The sequence below is a fragment of the Phaseolus vulgaris genome, chromosome 7 (assembly GCF_000499845.2).
Source record: "Phaseolus vulgaris cultivar G19833 chromosome 7, P. vulgaris v2.0, whole genome shotgun sequence".
NCBI lineage: Eukaryota > Viridiplantae > Streptophyta > Magnoliopsida > Fabales > Fabaceae > Phaseolus > Phaseolus vulgaris.
The window spans coordinates 23,510,279-23,535,337 of NC_023753.2; the positions used below are offsets into that span (position 1 = coordinate 23,510,279).

At 33.9% G+C, this 25,059-nt stretch overlaps 1 protein-coding gene and 1 long non-coding RNA gene across 2 annotated transcripts; both read right to left on the reverse strand.

The window, feature by feature from the left end:
* Nucleotides 1-372: 372 nt before the first annotated feature.
* On the reverse strand, nt 373-1,463 carry LOC137828679 (nucleolar protein 16). The gene is made up of 3 exons (XM_068635352.1): nt 1,051-1,463; nt 774-895; nt 373-690 (listed from the first exon to the last, which is right to left on the reverse strand). The coding sequence occupies exons 1-3, from the start codon at nt 1,313-1,315 to the stop codon at nt 574-576; spliced, it is 504 nt and encodes a 167-aa protein (XP_068491453.1). The 5' UTR covers nt 1,316-1,463; the 3' UTR covers nt 373-573.
* An 8,197-nt stretch (nt 1,464-9,660) lies between these two features.
* Nucleotides 9,661-11,123, reverse strand: LOC137829757 (uncharacterized). The gene is made up of 2 exons (XR_011084079.1): nt 10,149-11,123; nt 9,661-10,033 (listed from the first exon to the last, which is right to left on the reverse strand). It is a non-coding gene; the product is annotated as an uncharacterized lncRNA (long non-coding RNA).
* Between the last annotated feature and the right edge of the window lie 13,936 nt (nt 11,124-25,059).

The window sequence follows — 25,059 nt, forward strand, 5'->3', positions numbered from 1 at the left end:
ATTGTACACGTAAATAACTAACATGCTATTTATCTTTTTGACATGAAAATATACGGATAAGCATTTACCTCACTGGTTAACATATTTGAGTAAAACTCAAACGAAAATACATCTTACATATAAATAGTCATTTTTTACAAAAAAAATTCAGTTTTTTTATAATACTAAATTGTCAAAACACGAAAAATATTTTATCCTGATTATAAATTTATCGTACTTTACATAAGTTAAGATGAAACTTTTATATGAATTGGTTCTACATCAACTAAATTAATTGAATACCCTCATTTAATTTTCTTCCTTATTTTTTCACGTAGAAATATTGTTAGAAATTCAACCAAATTCACGTACTCTGCTGTATTGTAGCTTAAATTAATTTAAACACAAGTCTAAATCATATTTAACCACTTCAAGTTGAATTTCACAAAAGATGTGCAGTATAATCTTAGTGGTACAGGTTAGCAGCACAACATAAATCCACATATAATTTATAAATTCTAAAACACTAACAAAATTTCTCAAAGATCACACCTCAGTCGCAAAAATTTGGCGAAAGGGTCGAATGCAACCATTTCATTTGGCCAAAATGAGCGGGTTCTTGTGTTGATACATATGATACCTAATGCATAGCTTCTGCAAAGTTCCAATCGAATGCTGCATCGGATTCAGCTTTTTATCCATCAACATACTCTGCAAACAGAACAACAACCTCAAGACCTGAAACTATAACAAAAAAAGCAAAATTATCGAATAATTACAATATAATATCAAACCTGATAATCATCTCCGTATTTATTGACGAGGCGTCCAATATGATTCCGTTGCATTGCAGTGAGAGGCTGAGGAGGCGCACTCCTCCCGTCTCTTCGCTTCTTTCCTAGAGCTGATTTCAAGTCTACACCAACCAAACAGAACTCTAAATAATCATTCGGATATCAAAATAACAACACAATTCGTGACACTAGCAAGTGCGAAAACGTCAAATAAAAAATGAATTGTTTTATTCAATGCATATATGATGAGGAAAGGAGCGAGAGAGCAATAAGAGACCGTCTTCTTCGAGATCGCTGCCGGAATCGATGGATTGGGAAGCGGGAGAAGGTTCGGAGAGGGAGTTGGGGTCGGAGAGAACGCCGAAGGAGTGGTAGTTGTGGTTAACGGTGCCTTGGTCGTCCCATTGGGGCTCATCGGCGAGGGATTGCAAGAGCTTCGGTGGAACAGAGAAAGAGGGTTTGAAAAGCCTAGGGTTTTTCTTCGGGAGACCCACTTGGACCTTCGTTCTCGATTGCTTGTATTTTCTTCGCGACCTTCCCATTCTCCTTGCTCCGCGTCTCTCACTGCCGCCACAACAAAACCAGGGTTTTAAATTTGCTTAGCGTAGGGCACAAAATGTCCCTTATTTCACCACACCCCAAGCGACGTCGTTTTCTTTCGCTTCTACACTGCCATTACCCACATTCAACGTGCCTTTCAAATTTTAACGACTTAAATAACATACTCGTGCCGTAAAATACGAGTATTTTATTTTATTTTATTTTATTATATTTTTAAATTTTTGGTAATGGTGGTTCAATTATAAATGTCATATCAACCTATGAAACCAAAACAAAATAATATATTTATAAAAGTTAAAATAAAATAGAAAATATTTATAAGAATTAAAAATAATATATCAAGGACTAAATTAAAAAAAATATTTATATAAAGTAATTAAAAAAATATTTTTAAGAACTAAAATTCAGAAATAACGTATTTAAAAATATATAAGGAAAAAAGGTGTTTATAATACAGTATCACAAATTGATTGATAAAGTGAGATAAATAACTTATCTTTTAAAATTGTTAACATCAATATGTTGTGTGTCTCTTTTTTGTTTATGAAAAGATAGTATTAAATACAACATTTTAAATTGTCAGTATTAATTATGCAAGAAAAATTATGAGTGTATATATTATGTAACATACCACAACTTGATATCTTGATGTGTAAAATGATAAAAGTACACCAAATTTCATTTTTTCGTGTGACGCGGTTTGATTTTCTTATTTTTTTTTTCTAACGTGATATCTTTAATTTTCTTTTTCATTGTCTTTGCTTTCCAACTTCTTTTATAGTGGTGGTCTCCTTGCGCTTTGTTGATAAGACATATTTTTCCTCCTCGAATTTGTGGCATTTTGGTGTAGGCACCCCCAATAAATAGTGTAGGCACCCGTATAAATATGTCCATTGATCTCTTTATTTTCTCTTGACCATTCCAACCAGGAAAAGTAATAGCCAAGATTCCAATAACTATAAAAATAAATGGCATTGAAGAGAGAAGATTTAAGATCGATATCTAATGAATCATAAAGACTTTTCGAAATATCCAAACTCCTACTTATTGTTGGAATCCATGAGAAAGTTCAGAGTATTGTGAAATTTTTGGTATTTTGATATCTAACCACTGAAAGCATGTCCAATGTTTATATATACTTCTAGAATCAATTGGAACTATAATGATTACTTACAACTTATTAGAAACAAAAACACAACAAAAAAAACTTACTTTTGAAAGCTTAATGGGTGTGGTCTTCAAGACCCCAATTTACAAAAAAAAAAAAAAACAAAAGCTACAATAACAACAGAGTAATTTATATCTCACTAATTCTTATTGAAGGATTTTTTGTCAAATATGATTATTCCTTAATGACATAAAAGACGGCTTTATTTATCTATTTCTTCATATATGTCTTTTTCCATTGAATGTGAAGATAAATAGAAAAAACACACATAACAAAAGGTATAAACTTATAAATTTAGACTAGAACTAGGTTAAGTTAATATTGTATAGTAATATTCAATTTATGTCTACAATTTTGTTTCATACACTTATGATTATAATGTTTTATGATCAATTCCTAGTTTAAAATATTATTATTAGAATGTTTTGTACAAACTCCTCCAATCTGTAGACAAGCCAAACCAAACCCAAAGTAGAAAAACAATTTATCAAAATACCAAATATAACAAAGTATAGAAATAAGAGATAAATATAGGTATTTGCTGATTCCATCCAATGTAGAAGAGAATGACAGTGAATTTCAATTTTATGGTAGATTTATTTTATAGCTTCTTTGAGATAAAAGGTTAGATTTTCCCATGTGTTTATATTTAAAAAAAATATCACTAACATATTATGAGAATGGTTAATGTTAATTGATTAGATATTGTTTTTTTAGTTTTGATCTCAATTTAATAAAGTAAATATAGGAAGAAAAGAACATCTATCATGTATTTATATTTCCATGTCTTGTGTTGTGAATATGAATGTTACATGTATTGGTAACATAACGAATTGTCAAATAGTGCATAAAAGTCTAACAAAGGAATGGACGGTCAATGTATTACAAAATAGAACAAAGATGAATAAAAGATAACAAAAGATGAACAAAAGAGTAAAAGGAAGGAAGGTAAAATATATGAGAATGAATATCTCTCTTTTTTTGTTATTGAAATCGAAACAAATGGTCTGAATATATACCAGTAGTACACTCATTCTAGGTTGAACTAAAGAGGAAAAGAATCAATAATTAACTACTAGAATCATGACACACAAAGACAAAATAAAGGTTATTCACCTCTATAAAGAGAAACAACTGATAATTAGAAAAGACACCCACTTATTCTCCTCTATAAAGATAAACAATTGATAATTAGAAAAGACACACAATTAATATTAGGATCCTTCTATAACTCTGGTATTTGTATCCTTTAATACCCGCCACAAGTTGGGGAACAAATATTGATGAGACCCAGCTTGGTACAAATATTCTTAAAAGATTGAGGACTTAAAGCTTTGGTATAAATATCAGTCAGTTGCTCTGTGGTGGAAATGGGAAGCAAATGAACGAGACCCTTCTTTAATTTTTCTCGGACCACGTGACAATCTATTTCTATATGTTTTGTACGCTCGTCGTGAAATACTGGATTTGCTGCAATGTATCTTGATGAGTCATTGTCACAGTATAAAAGAGATGGTTGCTCAAAAGGAACTTTGAAATCTTGAAAAAGATAAGTTAGCCATTGAATTTCACATGTAACAGTGGTCATTGCCCTGTATTCAGCTTCACAAGAACTCTTTGATATTGTTCCTTGCTTCTTTGATTTCCAAGATATGAGAGAATTCCCAAGATACACACTAAAACCAGTCATTGATTGTCTTGAATCACTACAGGTGCCCCAATCACTATCACAAAAGGCTTTCAAATGAACAGAGGTAGTGGAAGAGAAAAAAGACCAAGACTTGGAGTCCCCTTGATATATCTGAGAATTCTAATCGCTGCATTATAGTGAGCAATTGTAGGCTTAGCAAGAAACTGAGAAAGTTGTTGTACAAAAAATGTTATGTCAGGTCGGGTATTAGTGAGATACATAAGTCTTCCAATCAATCTTCTGTAGGCTTGAATATCTGTGAAAGGAACACTTCCAGTAGAAGAGAATTTCTCATGATTATCAATAGGAGTGGGTGCAGGTTTGCAGGCTAAAAGACCTGCATTTGTTAATAATTCCAATGCATATTTCCTTTGATTTACCATTATTCTCGTCTTACTTCTTGCAGGTTCTAAACCAAGAAAATATCTTAAATTCCCAAGATCTTTAATCTTGAATGTCTGATTCAAGGCTTGTTTGATTCATGCAATCTCTTCTTTATCATTTCCTGCCAATATTATATCATCCACATATACCAATAATGTTGTAAAAGATCCTTCAGAAGAATTAATGAACAAGGAATGATCATTCATAGATTGAGTATATCCCATAGAAAGCAAAAATGATGACAGTTTGGCAAACCATTCTCTGTTGGCTTGCTTAAGGCCATATAAAACCTTTTTTAGTTTACAAACTTTTCCTGGTGGAATAGAAGTCAATCCAGGAGGAGCAACCATGTATGCATCTTCTTTCAAATCTCCATGTAAAAAGGCATTGTTTATGTCTAATTGTTTCAATTTCCAATTATAAATAGAAGCTAAAGAAAGAAGCAACCTTATGGTGGTCATCTTTGCTACTGGAGAGAAAGTATCAAGGTAGTCAATGCCTTATGTTTGTGTATATCCCTTTACCACTAACCTTGCTTTATACCTTTCAATTGTCCCATCAGCCTTATATTTTATTTTGAATACCCATTTGCAACCTATGGCAGCTTTGTTCTTAGGCAGAATAGCAGTCTCCCAAGTTTGATTTGACTCTAAAGCAGATATCTCACATTGTATAGCTTTTCTCCAACAGTCATGTTTCACAGCTTCAGAATAAGTGTTTGACTCAACATGTGAAGAAAGAGACATAACAAAAGATTTGTAAGAAGGTGATAAATTGCTATAAGACAAAACAGAATTCAAAGGATATTTAACTCTTGAAGATGCACTGGAAACATTAAGATTACAATGATAATCCTTTAAATACTCAGGTGGTCTTTTTATTCTTGTGCTCATTCGAACAGATGAATCTGATTTAGAACTTTGTTCTATATCATAATTTTCATTGAGGTTTTGATCTATATGGGAACAATCTTCTTCTGAAACCTCAATTTCTGACTCACAATTATTATCACTGCTATTTTCAACATTATCACAAGGTGTATTATCACAAGGTGCAAGAATGGCTTGTGATGGCTAACTTAAGACAGATTGATCTTCAACAAACAAAATTTGATCATTAATGTCAGAACTATTAGTTTCATTGTTAGTATCTTGAACCCTTTGGTATGGAAAAACATGTTCATAAAAGACAACATCCCTTGACACAAAAATTTCTCTTTATTGAATATTCAACAAAATATATCTTTTTGTCCCCCTTTGAAAACCAATAAAAACACATTTTGATGCTCTTGGATCAAATTTTCTTCTATTTGTTGACAAAGTGCTAGCATAATATAAAGAACCAAACACCTTTAATCCATTAAAATCTACATCAGTTTTGAAAAGCATTTCATGAGTAGAAGAATAGTTTAAAATAGGTGTGGGAAGCATGTTTATAATATGCGCAACATGTATCATAGAATATGACCTATAAATTTTGGGTAAATGAGATTGTATCATAAGAGCTCTTGCTACATCTAATAAATGACCATGTTTCCTTTCAACTATACTATTTTGTTGTGGAGTATTGACACATGATGTTTGATATATTATTCCTTTACTGACTAAAAAATTAGTCATGACAAACTCAGTTCTATTATCACTTCTTATTATTTTTATTATTGTCTCAAACTATGTTTGAACAAAAATAACAAAATGATCCAAAACCTTAACAACTTCAGATTTTTGTTTCAAAAGAAAAATCCATGTGTACCTCAAATAGTCATCAACTATGGTCAAGAAATATTTATGACCATGAATTGATGGTATTGAGTATGGTCCCCAAATATCTACATGAATCAAATCAAAACATTTTTTTTGATTTAGATGTACTAATAGGAAAAGAAAGTCTTTTTTTGCTTTGCAAAATGACAAACATCACAAACAAAAGATTTGTTATATTTAACATAAGGAAATTTATTCTTGATAACATCAATAAATTTATTTGAAATATGACCTAATCGAAAATGCTAAAGGGTTTCTAGATCACTAGCACTGACTTTAACAATATTGATGATGTGTGTAGATTCAAGGGGTTTAATTTGAAATTTCTTGTAAGATGGGATCCTGAGTATATAAAGTCTATCTTGCATCTCAGCAGAACCAATTATTTTCAAGGAGTTTTTGTCTTGAATGTGACAACCATTAGAATCAAAGGTAAGAACACAAGATAGTCTATCAATCAATTTTGTTACTGAAAGAAGATTAAAAGTGAAACAAGGAATATACAAAACATTGTTTATGACATGATTTTGATTGAGAAAAACACTTCCATAATAATTGGCAATGACTTGATTTCCATTTGGTAATTTGACATAAATAGGATCAATTTGATGATACGAAGTGAACTAAGTTAAGGATGAACAAATGTGATCAGTAACACCACTATCAATAATCCAAGAACTAAAAGAAGAAATAAAGTTATTACCAGTTTGTGTTGTCATGTTGGAAGGAATAGCAGAGACTTGACTAGAAACATTCTCATTGGATTTAACCTGTTGTAAAAGAGTTAACAATGTTTGATACTGCTCAGGAGTAAAACCAATTTGTTGAGACTCCACTTCTAACTTTGAACCTTCATGATTCTGCTCATTATTGTTAAAATTTGTATTGTGAAAGGCTGCATGACTCTGATGATGGTTCTGATTTTTAAATTTGAAATGAGGTGGAAAACCACGCTTTTTATAGTATGTATCAATGGTATGCCTTGTCTTTCCACAATAACTGCAAATTTTGGAAGTATATCCTCCTCCATAGTTTCCTCTTCCATATCCACCTCCCATGCCATAGGTCGTAGCATTGTTATTATAACCTCCTTTGCTAGTAGCAATCATTGCCTTGGATTGATCACCAAAAACTTGCCTCTCTTGTTGTGTAATGAGAGAGTAAACTCTATTCAAGGATGAATTATCTAATGAACTAACATGGTAAGGTGAACAAAGATCTTGTGAGGGATCAACAACTTCACTCATAGATAAATGTAGCAACCAGAGCTCTGATACCATATTACCAAATAGAACAAAGATGAATAAAAGAGAACAAAAGAGTAAAAGCAAGGTAAAAGATATGAGAATGAATATCTCTCTTTTTTTGTTATTGAAATCAAAATAAATGGTCTGAATATATACAAGTAGTACACTCATTCTAGGTTGAACTAAAGAGGAAAAAAATCAATAATTAAATACTAGAATCATGACACACAAAAACAAAATAAAGGTTATTCACCTCTATAAAGAGAAACAACTGATAATTATAAAAGACATTCAATTATTCTTCTCTATAAAGATAAACAACTGATAATTAGAAAAGACACACAATTAATATTAGAATAATCCTTCTATAACTCTGGTATCCGTATCCTTTACACAAAGGTATTAACATAAATTCAGTTTTCCAAATGTGTAGTGAGATAAGCATGATATCTTAAACATAATGGAACTTTTTCAATTTTTTTCTGCTTCTTACCAGACATGTATGTAAAATAAAATGGATTGGAAAAGTTAGTCAAATTATGTCAACCATCCATAAGAGTGGCATTATAGAAACTACTTTTGATTTGTGTCTGAGTTTGGGGGAAAGTTAAATATTTTTCTCCCATTGATGTTTGAATTATGTAGCAGATGTGATGGGAATATAGGAGTTTAGGATTCATAACAAAATAATAAGTTTTATCGTGTTATATGTTTGATTGGCTTTAGGTCTTCCTATGGGAAGTGAGAAAATTAATTTTGAAGGAGATAATGAATGCAAGACAAGAAAATTGTTTTCTAACAATCCTGTTGTGTTATAAGATATTTTTCACAAACTTGAAGAACTTAATGGTACAAATAATAAATCCTGTATTTGAGGTTTTTCAACGTAGAAGATGATACATGAATGATTGAGAATATAATTTGGTTGAAAGCCTTTTATCAAACGTCTAATATTTTTTTGCAAGAAAGGAATTCATCATAATTGCATTTTTTAGGATGTCTATTTGTATTACAGGTATATTATTAATCAACATTTTGATAATAATTTGATTATTTTATTTAATTATGTGTATTGTAATTACATGTGTGGGCTATAAAACATGTATTGAAAATATCATACATAATGTTATGATTCAGACCATGCATTTACTCGACCGCTAAAGTGGATTGATGTGATCATTTGAAAGAGAACATTTTTAGGTTCTTTTTAAGGATAATTTGGCAAGTATTATTTGTAATTAATGATGTTTATTATGTGTAACCATATTAATGAATTGTTTGTTATGTCAATTAAAGACTATTGAAGATTTGACTTTAACGAACTTTAACGAGTGCACAGGTTTCACTTGATGTTGTGAGAGAAAATAAAATAAGAGAGGTTGATGGTCCGACTATATAACATAGAAGTCAGTGTCAGTGGTCTAACTGAACTTGGACACATGTCCACTACAAGAAATAATGATCTTAGCCTCCCAAAAAAAACCCACATAAAGACTAAAAGGGAGACACTAAATGATAATTAGCGTGAGTTTAGTGTCACATTAGAAAATAACTCTAATTCAATGGTTGCTAATACATTAGGGGGGAACATGAGGGGACACAACTATTTGCAAGTTAGTGTCCTTCTAGCCTACATAAAGTAAACTAAATTATTTATTATTTAAACTATAATGTGGGTTTAGCTAACACAAGGTTATTAAAAATATAAAGTTAGTGTCACTTTGGGAAACACTATAATAAATATAAAATTAAATAATTAAACTTAGTGTCGCATATGGGGACACTACGAAATAATAGAAAAATAAATATTTAGAGGCAGCTTAGCCCACACATATATTAAAGTAATAAATAAAATGACCATCTATTTTTATAGATTTTTGTAGAAAAATATTTTATTATTTAATTTGAAAGTATTAAATTAATATCACCTACTAATTAATATCACTTACTAAATAATATCACCTACTAATTTATTAAAATTTATAAAACTATCATAATTATCCAATTTTCAAATTAATATATATATATATATATATGTGATTTCATTTGCAAGAATTGCAATATTTTCCAAGAGTCAATCAAAATTTCAATTACGTACACATGTATTTCAATTATAACACATGGAATTAGGCTTTTCAGGGGATATTGTTTCTGGAAAAATAAATAAAAAAACAACAAAACTATCCATACATATAAAGGCAAAATCCATGGTATAAAATCTAAAACTCAATAGCTAAGCTACTATCAATAGCTTAAATTCAAGATTCATTTGAGGTGATTACAGTTGCAACAAACATCTAAAGTCTCTTGTAAAAGTACCCGGCAACTGCTACTATATACAGGGGAGAGTACTATTTTTCCTATTCTTCACTTGCCCTGGTCTTCATGCATGCAAATATGCAATGTGTGAGACCGGAATTCAGAAGCATATTGATGAAATGAAAGCCCTGGAATATACTTGAACGAAATCTTAATCTTGGAAATTCAACAAGGATCAAAAGAGAAGAACGGAAAGATGCTAAAACAGTGTAAGCAGAGAAAGCCGAACCAAGCTTAACTTACTTGGCAGCAGGAGTGGGTCTAGAGTTGTTATAGTTGGGGGAATTGGCATGCAAGAAATCCTTAAGAACATCCATGACGACCCAAAATCCGCCTCAACAGAAACGGGAGGGTTGGCAAAACGCCCCATTCCAGGAATGACCCCAAAGAGATAATCAATCTTACTCTGCGCAAACTTCAAGCGATGCGCAGTGCTGACCACCACAACCCTCTCCACAGCTCCGATAAGGCCAACATTCCTGAGCTTGATGAGAACTGTGAGAGCAACCCAGTGTGCGAACATTAAACATTCCAGTAGAATCAGCCTGCTTCATGGCATCCATGAGTTCCTCCTCTGTGGCCTCCTCCACAATCCCCTCCTAATTCCTCAGAGCATGGACCGCCCTGTCGATGGAAACGAGGTCGCCGATCTGAATCGCAGAAGTAAAAGTAGTGTTGGCTTAACAACCTTAAAGTCATTCCACCCATTATTGTAGTACAAAATACAAAGGGTTCGCATTCGCAGCCTGAGCGCACACAGGTCTCGGAACCTTCTCCACAAGCCCCAAATCCTTGCACATCTTGAATCCCTTGTAGAACGCATAAATGTTTCCCAGATTGCCCCCGGGAACAATCACCCAATCCGGAACCTCCCAGCTGAACTGGTGTAGAATCTCAATCGTCACGGTTTTGTGCCCCTCCAGCCGCAAACTGTTGAACGAATTCGCCAAATAAATCGACAATTTCGCAGTACCAGAGCTCCGTTCGAAACTGGCTGGATTAGCTGCGTGGTCGAGATCTTACAAGCTATAATGGAAGAAGCTAGGGAGAAAAATGCACAAAAGGGAAGAATACACACGGGAAGAATGTTGTTATGATGAGAGAGAGGCAAGGAAAGGTTATGATATAAACTGATATGTATTAGTGTGTTGATAAAAGAAACATAGGGTAACATATGAGTACCTTAAACACCCCCTTAAACTCATGGTTGGATTAGCCATAATCATGAGTTTATCCTGTACATAAAGAAACAATATGCTAGACATAGGCTTGGTAAGGGGATCAACAATTTGAAAGCGTGCAGGAAGATGAAGAAGTTGAATTTTCTGATTACGAACTTGATCACGATCAAAGTGTAAGTCCAGTTCAAAGTGTTTCGTTTTAGAGTGCATAACAGGATTTGCACTGAGCATAATAGCACCGAGATTATCAGAATACAACTTTGGTTTTGAAACTTGAATGTGCAGCTAAGAAAAAAGAGACTGAATCCACACAATTTCAGCAAGGAGAGCTACAACTGCCCAATATCCTGCTTTCGTACTACTTCTGGAAACCGTTTTCTATTTGTGGGATGACCATGAAACAAGATTAGAGCCCATGTAAATATAATAGCCAGTGGTGGATTTGCGGTCATCAACGTCAGCACCCCAATCTGCATTCGCAAAGCCAATAAGAGAGGTCGTCGAGTTGTGGCGAAGGAGCAATCCATGTGTAATGGTGCCAGCTAGATAACAAAGAATTCTCTTCACAACTTGCTAGTGGTGAAGTTTTGAATCATGCATAAATTGACAAACACGATTAACAGAGTAAGAGAGTTCAGGCCTAGTTATAAGAAGATATTGAAGTGTACCAACAACTAACCTATACAGTGAAGGATCATTGAATGATTTGGAAGAATTTTGTTGGAGACGCGAAGAGGATGTCATAGGCATGGGTTGGGGTTTAGCATGGAACATATTTTTTTCTGTAACAGCTCACATATGTATTGGTCCTGAGAGATATGCATGTCACCAGTAGATGTTCGAGAAACTTGAATTCCTAAAAAATGATAAAGACTACCTAAATCTTTTAATGCAAAAAAAAGAACTCAAAGTGGTAATGAGGTTAGTAATTTCAGTAGGTGAAGATGCAGTGATGATTATATCATCAACATAAACCAGCACAAACATAGTATAAGACGAAGTAAATTTAGTAAATATAGAGGTATCACTTATTGTAGGATAAAAACCAAGATCACGTAAAGTTGTGCTAAGTTTAGAAAACCAGGACCTGGGTGCTTGCTTGAGGCCATAATAACCTTGTGTAATTGACATACAAGAGTGGGATCATGGGAGATAAAACCTGGTGGTTGTTGCATATACATACGTTCATTGAGATCACCATGGAGGAAAGCATTATCAATGTCCACTTGACGAATAGGTCAGTTATTTGTAACAACATGCGAAAGAACAATGCGAATCGTGGTGGGTTTGACTACAGGACTGAAGGTCTCACTGTAGTCAAGTCCCTCAGTTTGATTGAAGCCTTTGGCAACAAGGCGTGCCTTGCAACGTTGAAAAGAGCCATCTGCGTGCAATTTGGTTTTAAAAATCCATTTACAACCTACCAGAGAGGCATTGGATGGGAGAGAAGTGAGAGTCCACGTCTTGTTTTTGAGGAGAGGTTGATACTCATCAGTCATTGCTTGGGACCATACGAGAGAAGCCATAGCTCCCTTGACAAAAGAAGGAGGAGAAGGAATAGTAGAAACAACAATATAAATTTTGGGTTTAATGATGCCTACCTTGGCACAAGTGGTCATGGGATGAGTGTTAGTAGGAGCAGGAATAGAAGGAAGACATTCAATATTACCAGTTGTAGAAGCACCAATGTCAGTAGTAGAATTGCTATCAGAAACAACATGCTCATTAACAGAATTAGTATTTGTATGAACAACAGTCAAAGTGGGTGAAATATCATGTGTGTGCTTATGAGAAACAGTAGGCATAGCAAAACTATTTGAGTTCTCATTATATGGAAAAGTAGTTTCATCAAAACGAACATGACGAGAAACAATAGTCTTACCAGTGGGCATGAGACATATATAGCCTCTATTAGTTGGACTATATCCAAGAAAGAGAGAACACTATGATCTAAAATCAAACTTACGACTATTATAAGGGCGTAAATTTGGATAACAAGCACAACGAAACACTTTGAAAACATTATAATCAGATTTGCGTTTAAACAAACTAGCATAAGGATTATCACCATTCAACACAGGGGTGGGAAGAGCATTGATAATGTGGGGAAAACATGAGATTTAGTACGAAGAACATTGATGAGCATATATTTATTCACACTCACAAGCCTTATTCATAGATTATTGGACTATAATAATAAATAAATCCATTGTTTTAATTAATATTCTTATAATTGTGTTTATTTGGGCCTTAACTATTATTATTGTTAATTTCGTATTTTTAGAGTAAATTATCCGGAGGAAGCATCTACCTTTGTGAATGGGCCAAATATGCAAAAGTTCAAGTTGCTTCTTGAACCTAAATAGGAAACAAATTCTGAGGAGAAGAAAGAGAAAATAAAATATACAATATCTCAGAAACAGAATTGGAAGCAAATCTTCTGCAAAATACAAGAATTCTGGAAAGATGGAAACTTGGAAACGGTTAACAAAATATAAACTACAATATTCTCTCAAGATCCTTGGAGCAGAAAAGCCTATATAAAAGGACAAAAGCATCAAGGAGAAAATGGGGGAGCTTCGTAGGGTTTTCTTAGTTTATTTTCTTCATAGTAATTCTTTTGTTTTGCCTCCGCATGGAAGGCTAAACCTTTTTGGTTGATTCTTTTGTAATTTCCCATTGAGTTCTAGAGTTTTGTTCAATAAAAGTTTCAGTTTTTAATTCTCTATAACAGTTGTTTTTATTGTCTAATCTCTTGGAAAACTAGTTTTTGTGAGAGGTTGTACTTGAACGCATGATTGAGAGTCTTCCTTGTCTTAAACTTTGGTTTCTTAGTTAGTTCGCATCGTTCTAATGGCGCATGATTCAAGAAAGAGGAGGTAAGCATTCCCATGGAGTATACGCATGGAACAAAGTGGGTATTGATTAAACCAGTAGACACATGTTTTACTGGTGAGTTTCAGTTGAATTAGATCGGCGCATGTTCAATCTGGTTTAACTCTATTGGAGGATTGAGAAAAGATTAATCTTTAGAGAACCTGTGAAGAATTCAATGGTGGAAGAACTGGGATCAACCGCTTTTTATTTGTTATTTCAATCTCTTTTATATTTTCTGCATAACTATCTTAACCCCTTTTTATTATTGTTATTGTTAACCTTTATTGCTTGCAGAAAGATTCTAAACACTGATTTACTGATTTTACTATTGGATTCATTGGGAGACGACTTGGGGTCTTCTGACCACAAGTATACTATCATCTCTCTAGTATTGGACAAGTCTACGCTAGAATTATATTAATTTGACAGCAAAACGACAGTTATCAAATTTGGCGCCGTTGCCGGGGAATTCAATTTGATTTTGGTTATTAGGTTTTTCTTTTTATCTGCATAATTTTTTTTATTTTCCTAATTTTATTTTCTGCATATTTAAATTTATTTTTCTTCTTATTAGTTTTTATTTATTTAGTATACCCTAAAAAACGAAAAAAGTAAAAAAACTAATATTCAACATTTCTTTTTTCTTTTTTTTTATAAACTAAAAAAATTAAAAAAAAACGAAAAATTAAAAATTAAAAAATATAATATTCAGGATATCTTTTTATTTTTTATTTTATTTTATCTCTTATATCTCCTATCTTTATTTTGTTTAGATTTGTTTTATATTTTCTTTCTTTATATCTTGTATCTTTATTTTGTTTTTATTTTATTTTATCTCCTATATCTTTTATCTTTATTTTGTTTTGATTTTATTTTATCTCCTATATCTCTTGTCTTTATTTTGTTTTGATTTTTTTATTTTATTTTATTCTTTTATATCTTTTATCTTTATCTTATTTTGTATTGTCTTTATTTTATATTTTTTTTTCTTCTTTTTTCTGCCATTTTTTTATTTATGTTTTTGGTTTAATTTTTATTATTATTATTATATCTTATTTATTTATTTATTTTTGCATTATTTTTTTTCTCTAACTATTTTTTTAAAGCATTAAGTGTAGCATTTGCATTAGTTTTTATTTTTATAGGATTTTGCATTTAGGGTAGATACTCTTTAAGTTTTTAAACTGAAAGCAATTTAGGGAAGACTCTGGCTAGGAAAGACTTGGTTTTTAAGTTTGTCTGCTTGTGACTCACCTCTCTCTCCTGGGAGTTTACTTGGTTTGCTTTTCAATTAAAAAAAAAAAGAGTTTGCCCTGAGGCGTAGGTATTGGTGTTTGTTACATATCCATGTTTTCAATTCCAAAATGGAAGAGAAATTAGCTAAAGAAATTTACAATTATGATAGTCATTATGAGCCATATTTGCAGCAATCTTCACAGTTTTATAAGCAGCCTTTGCAGCAATGTGAATCCTACTTTCAACCGCCTCAACATTATAATTCATATTATCAGCAATATGAACAACCTCTGCAGCAATGTGAACCTCAACAAAAACCATATTGTCAACAGTCTTATGAGCAACCTCAACAAAAACCATATTATTAGCAAAACTATTTTGATGAAAGGCAACCATCTTTTCAACCATTTGTGCAAACTGATAATAGTCCTCGTAATCTTGAAGAACCAACTTTAGAGGAGTTGATGAGGAAAATGACAGACATTAACACAAAATTTCAAGAATGGGCGGCTGAAAAATATCCAATTCAAAAGGAAGAACCAAGGCAAATGAAGGAGATCAACATGAAATATGATCAAAAATGGGCGGCTAGCAAAATTGCAATTCAAAAGGAAGAACCAACTTTAGAGGAGTTGGTGAGGCGAATGGAGGAGATGAACATGAAATATGATCAAGAATGGGAGGCTAAAAAAATTCTAATGCAAAAGGAGGTTGGTGTTGTAGCAAGAAGAGAGAAAATTGTTCAAATGATTGGAGAGATTGCAGATTATGTTCAAGAGATGAAATCACCTCATGATCCAGATATAACTCTTGATCCAGGCACTGATGGAATGTCTAACCTTGAAGCACCTACCTCTGCCATAGACACTCTCGAAAAGAAGTGGGGCATATCAACTGTTTTTAAAGTTAATCCGAATGATTTGCATGAAGCTGAGCTGGTTGAACCTAATATTGCTACACCATTGAATGCTACTGTCCAACCTCTACTGATGGAGGAGAAATCATTGTTAAATCATGAGGGATTAAAAGTTGTGACATGTGAAGATCATTTAGTGCATCACATAAACACTGAGGATGAAAATGTGTCTGAGTTTCTAAGAGATTTTAACTTCTCCAATCCAATTAAATGTACAGATGATGAGATATATGATTTCTTAGAATGCACTAACTCTTGTGATACAGGTCTTGATAGAGAAGTTGTTGATGTTGCTATACTTGCCGAATCTACTGAAAAAGATTGCACACTAGCAGATGGCTCTGACATAGTTTTGGAGGTAATACAAGAAGAGGATATACTTGCCGAATCTACTGAAAAAGATTGCACACTAGCAGATGGCTCTGACATAGTTTTGGAGGTAATACAAGAAGAGGAAGAGCAGATGTTACCCATCATTCAAGTAGACACTGCTAGTGGAGAAGAAGATGATATTATTCTTCCATCCTTAAAGCTTCAAAGAGTACAACCTCCACTATTTAAGGTGAAGCCCATATCGCTCATTCCATCATCTCCACTTGCTACACCTTCTACCATAATTGGAACGTTTGAAAGCAACCTTTACCAGCCACCACCACCTCCTAACTTACATTTCATTCCATCTCCCACCCCAACTAGACCGTCTACCCTAGCTAGACTGTCTAGCCTTAGATCACCACCCTTAGACGATTCCCAAACAGTTAACCATATTAGATTGTCTACATTGAATAAATTTACATCTTCCACATATACTCTGGACAATACCATCATCCATCCATGGAAGAAACTGTACCATTTCACACGCCCTCCAGACCTACCCTAGTTTCATCAACTATTTCAAGGCTTCTACATCATAATAGGTTTGTTACATAGTTTACTAGGGTACTGCATGCTTTGGTCCAACGCTCCAGCTGATAGTGTTTCTACACCACTGTGGATGAAGAGTCTTGGCTTGTACTGTAGAGGGGATGGTTGAAACAGTGGCAACTACCACTTCCCTCAAGCTGAATGAGGGAGTACTTCTTCTCACACTTTTATCGTACACATTTATTTATTGATTTTACATTGCGGAAAATGTGTGATAGTGTGGGGGACGAGAATCATAGTTTAGGATTTATCTTTTGTATTTTTTGTTTTTCTTTTATTTATTTGAATTTCTTTTTTCCGTTAAAATAAATAAGTTTTTTAGGATGTCTAATGGTTGACATGTTTTATAATTCTTAAAAATCTTGGTTTCTTGATCTTTGCTGTTTGGATTTTCTTAAAAATTGATAAATAAGTTGGTTATGAGAAATTTTGGGTTGAATCTTTTGATAGAATGTCCCTAGTGAGTTTTGAGCCTTAATTGATATATCATTTAATACTTCTTTTTAGTGTGTTTTCACTCATGTTTGCTTATACTCTAGAACTTAGCTTGATTCTTTGTTTTACAACTGTGATTTACGTGCATGAACTGATATGATAGAGGCATTCTTTGTTTAAATTAACCCACTAGCCATATTAGCCTACCTTTATGATAATCCATTTGTTAGCCCCTTGAGCCTATAGCCTTTTTCTTATTTTTAACCCTCATTACAAGCCTCAAAACAGAAAAACCATGTTTGTCCCTACCTTAGAAGATAAAGGAGCTTTGAAATTATTTGGGAATAGGTTTCTGAATAATAAGTGTGGGGGTGTATCTCATTTTCATAGTTTACCTCTTCAATTTTAAAGAAGAAAAAAAGAAAAAAAATGGATAGAAAAAAAGGTATACAACAAGAAAAAGAAAAACAAAGCAAAATAAAGAAAATAAGAGTGGATCCTCTAATACACTGGATTGACTGTCTACTATATGAAAAAAAATTATATCTTGAAATAAAAAGAGGAGTTGAATTGTCATAATACTTACACTTGTTTTTAGACCTATTCCCCATTGCTCCTTTGTTATTCTATGGTTTTTAAGCCTAATTTCCCCATTTTACCTACCTTTACCTTAGCCTCATTACATCCTTTATGAAGTCCTCTTAATCTTTGATTGCATTTTTTTGGATTGTTGTGAATATTAGAGTCTTGCTAAGCATATGGTAGTGTTTGTCTGCATGGGTGCTGAGTGTAAATACAAACCCTAAACACTTGAGAGTAGGAGAGTGTCCAGTGAAGTTTTGTCAATTTTGATTCAACCTTCGATTTCAATTGCCTGCTTGTATATTAAAATATAGGAATTTCCATTCACATTCTTGATTCCTTGATTTCTTGAAATTATATCATGTCTTTCATTATGAATTCTTAGAATTTTCTATTTGTTATTTGCACTGTTCTTTTTAAACCTTAGAGTGTTTTGCCCGGGAGTGCAAAAGGATAAGTGTGAGGGTATTTAATGAGCATATATTTATTCACACTCACTAGCCTTATTCATAGATTATTGGACTATAATAATAAATAAATCCATTGTTTTAATTAATATTCTTATAATTGTGTTTATTTGGGCCTTAACTATTATTATTGTTAATTTTGTGTTTTTAGAGTAAATTATCCGGAGGAAGCTTCTACCTTTGTGAATGGGCAAAATATGCAAAAGTCCAAGTTGCTTTTTGAACCAAAACAGGAAACAAATTTTGAGGAGAAGAAAGAGAAAATAAAATATACAATATCTCAGAAACAGAATTGGAAGCAAATCTTCTGCAAAATACAAGAATTCTGGAAAGATGGAAACTTGGAAACGGTTAACAAAATATAAACTACAATATTCTCTCAAGATCCTTGGAGCGGAAAGGCCTATAAAAGGACACAAGCATCAAAGAGAAAAGGGGGGAGCTTCATAGGGTTTTCTTAGTTTATTTTCTTCATAGTAATTCTTTTGTTTTGCCTCCGCATGGAAGCCTAAACCTTTTTGGTTGATTCTTTTGTAATTTCCCATTGAGTTCTGAGGTTTTGTTCAATAAAAGTTTCAATTTTTAATTCTCTATAACAGTTGTTTTTATTGTCTAATCTCCTGGAAAACTAGTTTTTGTGAGAGGTTGTACTTGAACGCATGATTGAGAGTCTTCCTTGTCTTAAACTTTGGTTTCTTAATTAGTTCGCATCGTTCTAATTAATTTCTTGGGCGCATGATTCAAGAGAGAGGAGGTAAGCATTCCCATGGAGTATACACATGGAACAAAGTGGGTATTGATTAAACCAGTAGACGCATGTTTTACTGGTGAGTTTCAGTTGAATTAGATCGGCGCATGTTCAATCTGGTTTAACTCGGTTGGAGGATTGAGAAAAGATTAATCTTTAGAGAACCTGTGAAGAATTCAATGGTGGAAGAACTGGGATCAACCGCTTTTTATTTGTTATTTCAATCTCTTTTATATTTTCTGCATAACTATCTTAACCCCCTTTTTATTATTTTTATTGTTAACCTTTATTGCTTGCAGAAAGATTTTAAACACTGATTTACTGATTTTACTATTGGATTCGTTGGGAGATGACTTGGGGTCATTTGACCACAATTATACTATCATCTCTCTGGTGTTAGACAAGTCTACATTAGAATCATATTAATTTGACAGCAAAACAACAACTATCAAACGTATATCCATGTATATTTTGTGTAAGCATCAAGAAAAGAGATGTAATACCTTGCACCATTTGAAGCAAGTATAGGAGCAGGTCCCCTTACATCAACAAACACAAGTTCCAACGGACGAGAGTAAATGGTAGCAGAAGAAGTAAAAGGAAGCTGTTTATTTTTACCAAGCATACAAGCAAAGCAAAATTTGATATCAGAGGAACAACGTATATTACAATTCTGTAAAATTTGTTTTAATGTGCCAGAATGACAGTGACCAAAGCGTTCATGCCAAACATTGGTTGTGAGTTTATTATCTACAAATGAAGTATGAAAAACAGTGGACATATGAGGAGTGTGCATGGTTGGAAAAGTGTAGAGACCATCCTTAAGAATGCCGCGAAGAAGAACTTTGTTCGTAGCCTGATCAACAATGGTTATCATGGAATTGAAAATACACATGATTGTCACGAGCAAACTGAGAAACACTAAGTAAGTTCTTGGTTATTAGCGGAACATGTAATAGAGTGCGCAACAGTAAGGGTTTATCCGTGAGGGAAGAACAAAAAATTGCAGATCCAGTATTAGCAATAAACAAACCTGAGCCATTACCCATTTTAACAGTTTTAGTGCCTTGGTAAGGTTGCTTGGTTGACTAGACAATGGGATCTTTCGTTACATGATGTGTAGCACCACTGTCTGGGTACCAAAGCGGATTCTCTGTAGTGGAATGAATGCCCAGAAGAGACGTATCGTTGGGTTCAGTGTCTGAGATCGAAAACTGAGAAAAATTAGCACGAGGAGGTGGATTGGGTTTGTGGTCATACCATTGCCAGCACTGGAGAGCAGCATAACCATATTTGCCACAAACTTGACACGTTGGTTTGGAAGAGGTCCAAGAACCACGGGCTTGAGAACAGGAGATGCGAGAACCACGTGCGAAACTTTGAGAGCGAGAAAACCCACGACCACCACGATTGCTATGGAACTTGAGATCGACTTTGTCATTGGTGGGATTCGAAGGCGTCCAAGTTGTGAGAGCGGCAATTGCAGGAAAACTGAGAGGACCGATTTGATGATGGCGGTCATGACGTTCTTCTTGTACCAGAAGCAGAGCTTCAATCTCTTTAACTTTTGTAAGGATCAGTTCTAGACAGAATGGAAGCAACAAAGGGATCAAAATCAGGAGGAAGACCATCAAGAATCGTTTCAATGTGATCTTCAACAAATATAGGGGCACCAAATGCAGCCAGCGCATCCACCATACGTTTGATATCCAAAACGTATGCGGAGATAGAACGATCTTTCTTTGGATTCTTTAAAAGGAGTTTCAATTTCTTGATCTGGGCTCGAGTATGAGAAGAAAAATACGTGTTTAGCATCTTCCAGGTCTGTGTTGCAGAGGTAAGACCCACCATTTGGATTAAAATTAGAGTGGTCATGGACGCCAAAAGCCATGCAACCAACAAATTATCTTGTTGCTTGTAAGAGATGAATGCAAGATTGTGACTGAGGGTGCCATCAGCAGCAGAAAGACAGTGCGGAGGAACGTTACTTCCGTCAAGAAATGAGGAAAGCGACAACCCATCAACAGTGGCCAGAACCTGTTGTTTCCACAACAGAAAATTTTTGTCATCCAGTTTGAGCGGAATAGGAGTAGTAAGGTGATGTAGGGAGACGAATGAGGAATTCTTGGTGGAGAGAACCTGGGTGGACGAAGATGATGATGTAGAAGAAGAAAAAAAAAAAGAAGGAGCAGAAGCCAAGAAAGAAAAACGAAAAAAAAAACTCTCTAGCTCATGATACCATGTTATTATGATGAGAGAGAGGCAAGGAAAGGTTCTTATATAAACTGATATGTATTACTGTGTGTTGATAAAAAAGCAATTTATACACAGGGTAACACATGGGTACCCTTAACAGAGAAGAATGCATGGGAGAAGAACTTTAAACTCAATGCAGGAATCCTAAATTTAGCACACATGAGAATGAAGAACGAGAGATGAAGAATTTTGAGAACGGAGATGAAAAACGAGAGATGAAAATGAAATCGCGCACAAGAGAACAAAGATGGAAAATGAGAGATGAACATCCGCACAAGAGAACACAAAATTAGTTGATTCGTTTTATCGCACCGCGCCTTTTTTTAAATAAAATTCACATTAAATAAGTTATTGTTCCTTATACCTATAGAAATGTGCACTTTAATATTGTGTTGGTTATGCGACACTAATCCAAATAAAATATAATTTTAAAATTTTAAAAAATTATAGTGTAGGCTAAATCTACACTTTTATTTTTTATTTTAACAAATACATAACTTGTGTTCCTTTTGGGGATACTAATTTATTATTATATTTGTTTTTGTATGATTTTAGCGGGGGTTTAGAATTTCTTGGCTCACACTGTAATTAATATTTACTTTTGTGTCTCAGTTGTGTAGGGCTTGGGGACGCTACTAGTGTTCCTTACTTCGCCGTCGCTTTTTTTTGCAGCTACTTACAAGTTTTCTTATAGTGGTCATTAAAAAAGCTCATGTTTTACATGTCCAAAATTTAGTGGTCAATTATATATTTGGTTAAGTAAGCTTAGAGTTTGGTTAACTAGTATTGGAGAACCAAATGGGTTAGGGTTGACATGACAATAATGCAAAGGTCTTGCGTGTATGTGCCAAAAAAGAATGGTGAAAGTAGAAAACTTTATGTTTATAATAAATAAATAAAATATGGTTAACAAGGTTGAGCTCTTGGTTAAATCAATTGAGAGGTTTCTTTTAGAAAGTCACTATTGTTCCTGCTAGGGAGATGGGACCTAGAGAACTGTTGAAGTCTTCTTCTCCTTCCTTCGGTCGGGCAGGTGGCTGAGTGATGAATTGGGATCCTTCTCTTCCTTCTGCTTATCTTTCGGCACTCGGGACTCGGTCGTCGGGTGAACACCGGATGGTGGGGGTACCTGCGAAGGCACTCCGACGCTCAAGTCAGTAAAGCGGGTGGTTAGCTCTCAGGTAGGTGAACAGTAATAATGACATACCTTACTCCTTGAAATGCGTGCTATTTATATTATTCTAGTGGGCCTACCTTGTTGGGCCCGTTTATCGAGGTGGATACCGCTTAGGGTTGCATTACCTAATCCTTGATGATGGATTAGCTTCACTGATCTCGGTTTGAGCGTTAATTGTAATGGGGTTCGGCCATCGGCCAAATCCTCATGGTGAGGGCCGGCCATCGGCCAAATACTCGTGTCCTTCGGCCGTCTCAGTTGAGTCTTCAACGGTCTCGGTTGCTCGGCTAAGTCTTCAAGGGGTCTCGGCCATCCGGCCAAGTCTCCAAAGGTTTCGGCCACCGGCCGGTCGGCCAAGTCTTCTAAGGTTTTGGCTAGGTTCCCTTGGTCTCGGTCAGGCTGACACGGCATCGGGCAGTCGGGTGGTTCCCGACCTCTCCTCGTACCGGTACAACTATGATACTACAAATTATATAAAATTGGAACAATATAAGATCATAACTAGGCATGGCTAATGACCCAAGGAAGTCAATAAAGCAAATGTCATGTTTTACACGTCCAAGATTTAGTGCTCGATCATGTAACTAGATTTGGTTAAGTAAGCTTAGAGCCATATAGGTTCGAGAATGGTTCAAGAAGAAAACTTCATGTTTATCAAAAATATAAAATATTGGTTAACAAGGTTGAAGATTTTGGTTAACTTAGTAGAGAGGTTGGTTAAACCAATTTTCTATGATATTGGAAATTGTTAGATGGGAACAATATCAGAGCATAGTTAGGCATGGCTAAGAATTTTCAGATGTCAGTAAAGCAAAGGTCATGTTTTACATGCCCAAAATTTATGGCTCAATCTTGTAATTAGATTTGATGTAGTAAGGTCAGAGTTTGGTTAAACTGGTATTGGGGAGCCACATAGGTTGGGATTGACACATGGTACTAATGCAAAGGTCATGCTTGTATGTGTCCAGGAAGAATGGTGAAAGTAGAAAACTTCATGTTTATCAGAAATAGAATACATTGGTTAACATTGTTGAAGATTGTGATTAAATCAGTATACTGGTTGGTTAAGCTTATGACACTACGAATTGTATCATATGAGAACGATATAAGAACATGACTAGACATGGCTAAGGACCCATAAAGGTTAGTAAAGCAAATGTTATGTTTTAAGCGTCCAAATTTTAGTTCTTAATCATGTAATAACATTTGGTTAAGTAAGCTCAGTCATTGGTTAAACTGGGATTAGAGAGTCACATGAGTTGAATTGACATATGACAATAATGCAAAGGTCGTGTATGTGTGTGCCAAAGAATAATGATTCAATTATAAACAATTATGTTTATCAAAAATAGAAAATATTTGTTAACAAGGTTGAAGATTTTTGTTAACTCAATAGAGAGGTTGGTGAAACTAGTTCACTATGATACTACTAATGGTTTCAGATGAGAACAATATAAAAGCATGATTGGACATGACCAAGGATCCTTAGAAGTTAGTAAAACAAAGGTCGTGTTTTACACATCCAAAATTTAGTGTTCAATCATGTAATTAGATTTGGTATAGTAAGGTTAAATCTTAGTTAAACTAAGTATTATTGGAGAGTCATGGGTTGAGGTTGACACATGAAAGTAATCCAAAGGTCATGCTTGTATGTGCCAGTGAAAGTTGAAAACTTCATGTTTACTAGAAATATAATACATTGTTTAACAAGGTTTGATATTTTGGTTAAATCAATAGATAGATTGGTTAAATCAGTTCCTTATACAAACTGTATAAGATGGAAACAGTATTAGATCGTGACTAAGCATGGCTAAGAACCCATAAAAGTCAGTAAAACAATGATCATGTTTTACACATCCAAAATTTAGTTCTCAATCATGTAATCACATTTGCTTAAGTAAACTCAGAGCTTGATTTTAAGAACTCAATTTCTGAAAAGCACAAAAATGTCATATTCTCCTTACGTTAAGGTACGATACTCACATGTATGATAAACTTATAAAATGAATTCATTTTATTTGTAATAATATAACAACATACAGTCTTAACCCAATCACACTGTCTTAGAGATATATTAATTCCTTAATATATCTCTTTTTAATCTAGCTTTATGTAGAGAATGTTGAGTAATACACCAATGAAGAAATACTATAGGTATTTATCGTGTAGTGGACCTTTGAAATTTGAGTGTTATAAATGATCATTCTATTTTCACATTATCACTGAATATTTATATAATAGTTGTACTTATGTATGTAAACTATGCTTTAAACCATGTTTCTCATTACACTCCCGCTTTATTTGTGTATTTATTATTATAGACACTGCTACAATGGTTGTATACAACATTAGATC

What these genes read in the sequence shown, in the direction of transcription:
- LOC137828679 (XM_068635352.1), bottom strand. Translation starts at nt 1,315, where the DNA reads ATGGGAAGGTCGCGAAGAAAATACAAGCAATCGAGAACGAAGGTCCAA. An exon ending in CAGCGATCTCGAAGAAGACG is followed by an intron (nt 896 to 1,050) that starts GTCTCTTATTGC and finishes TGGTTGGTGTAG; the next exon opens with ACTTGAAATCAGCTCTAGGA. An exon ending in AATACGGAGATGATTATCAG is followed by an intron (nt 691 to 773) that starts GTTTGATATTAT and finishes TTCTGTTTGCAG; the next exon opens with AGTATGTTGATGGATAAAAA.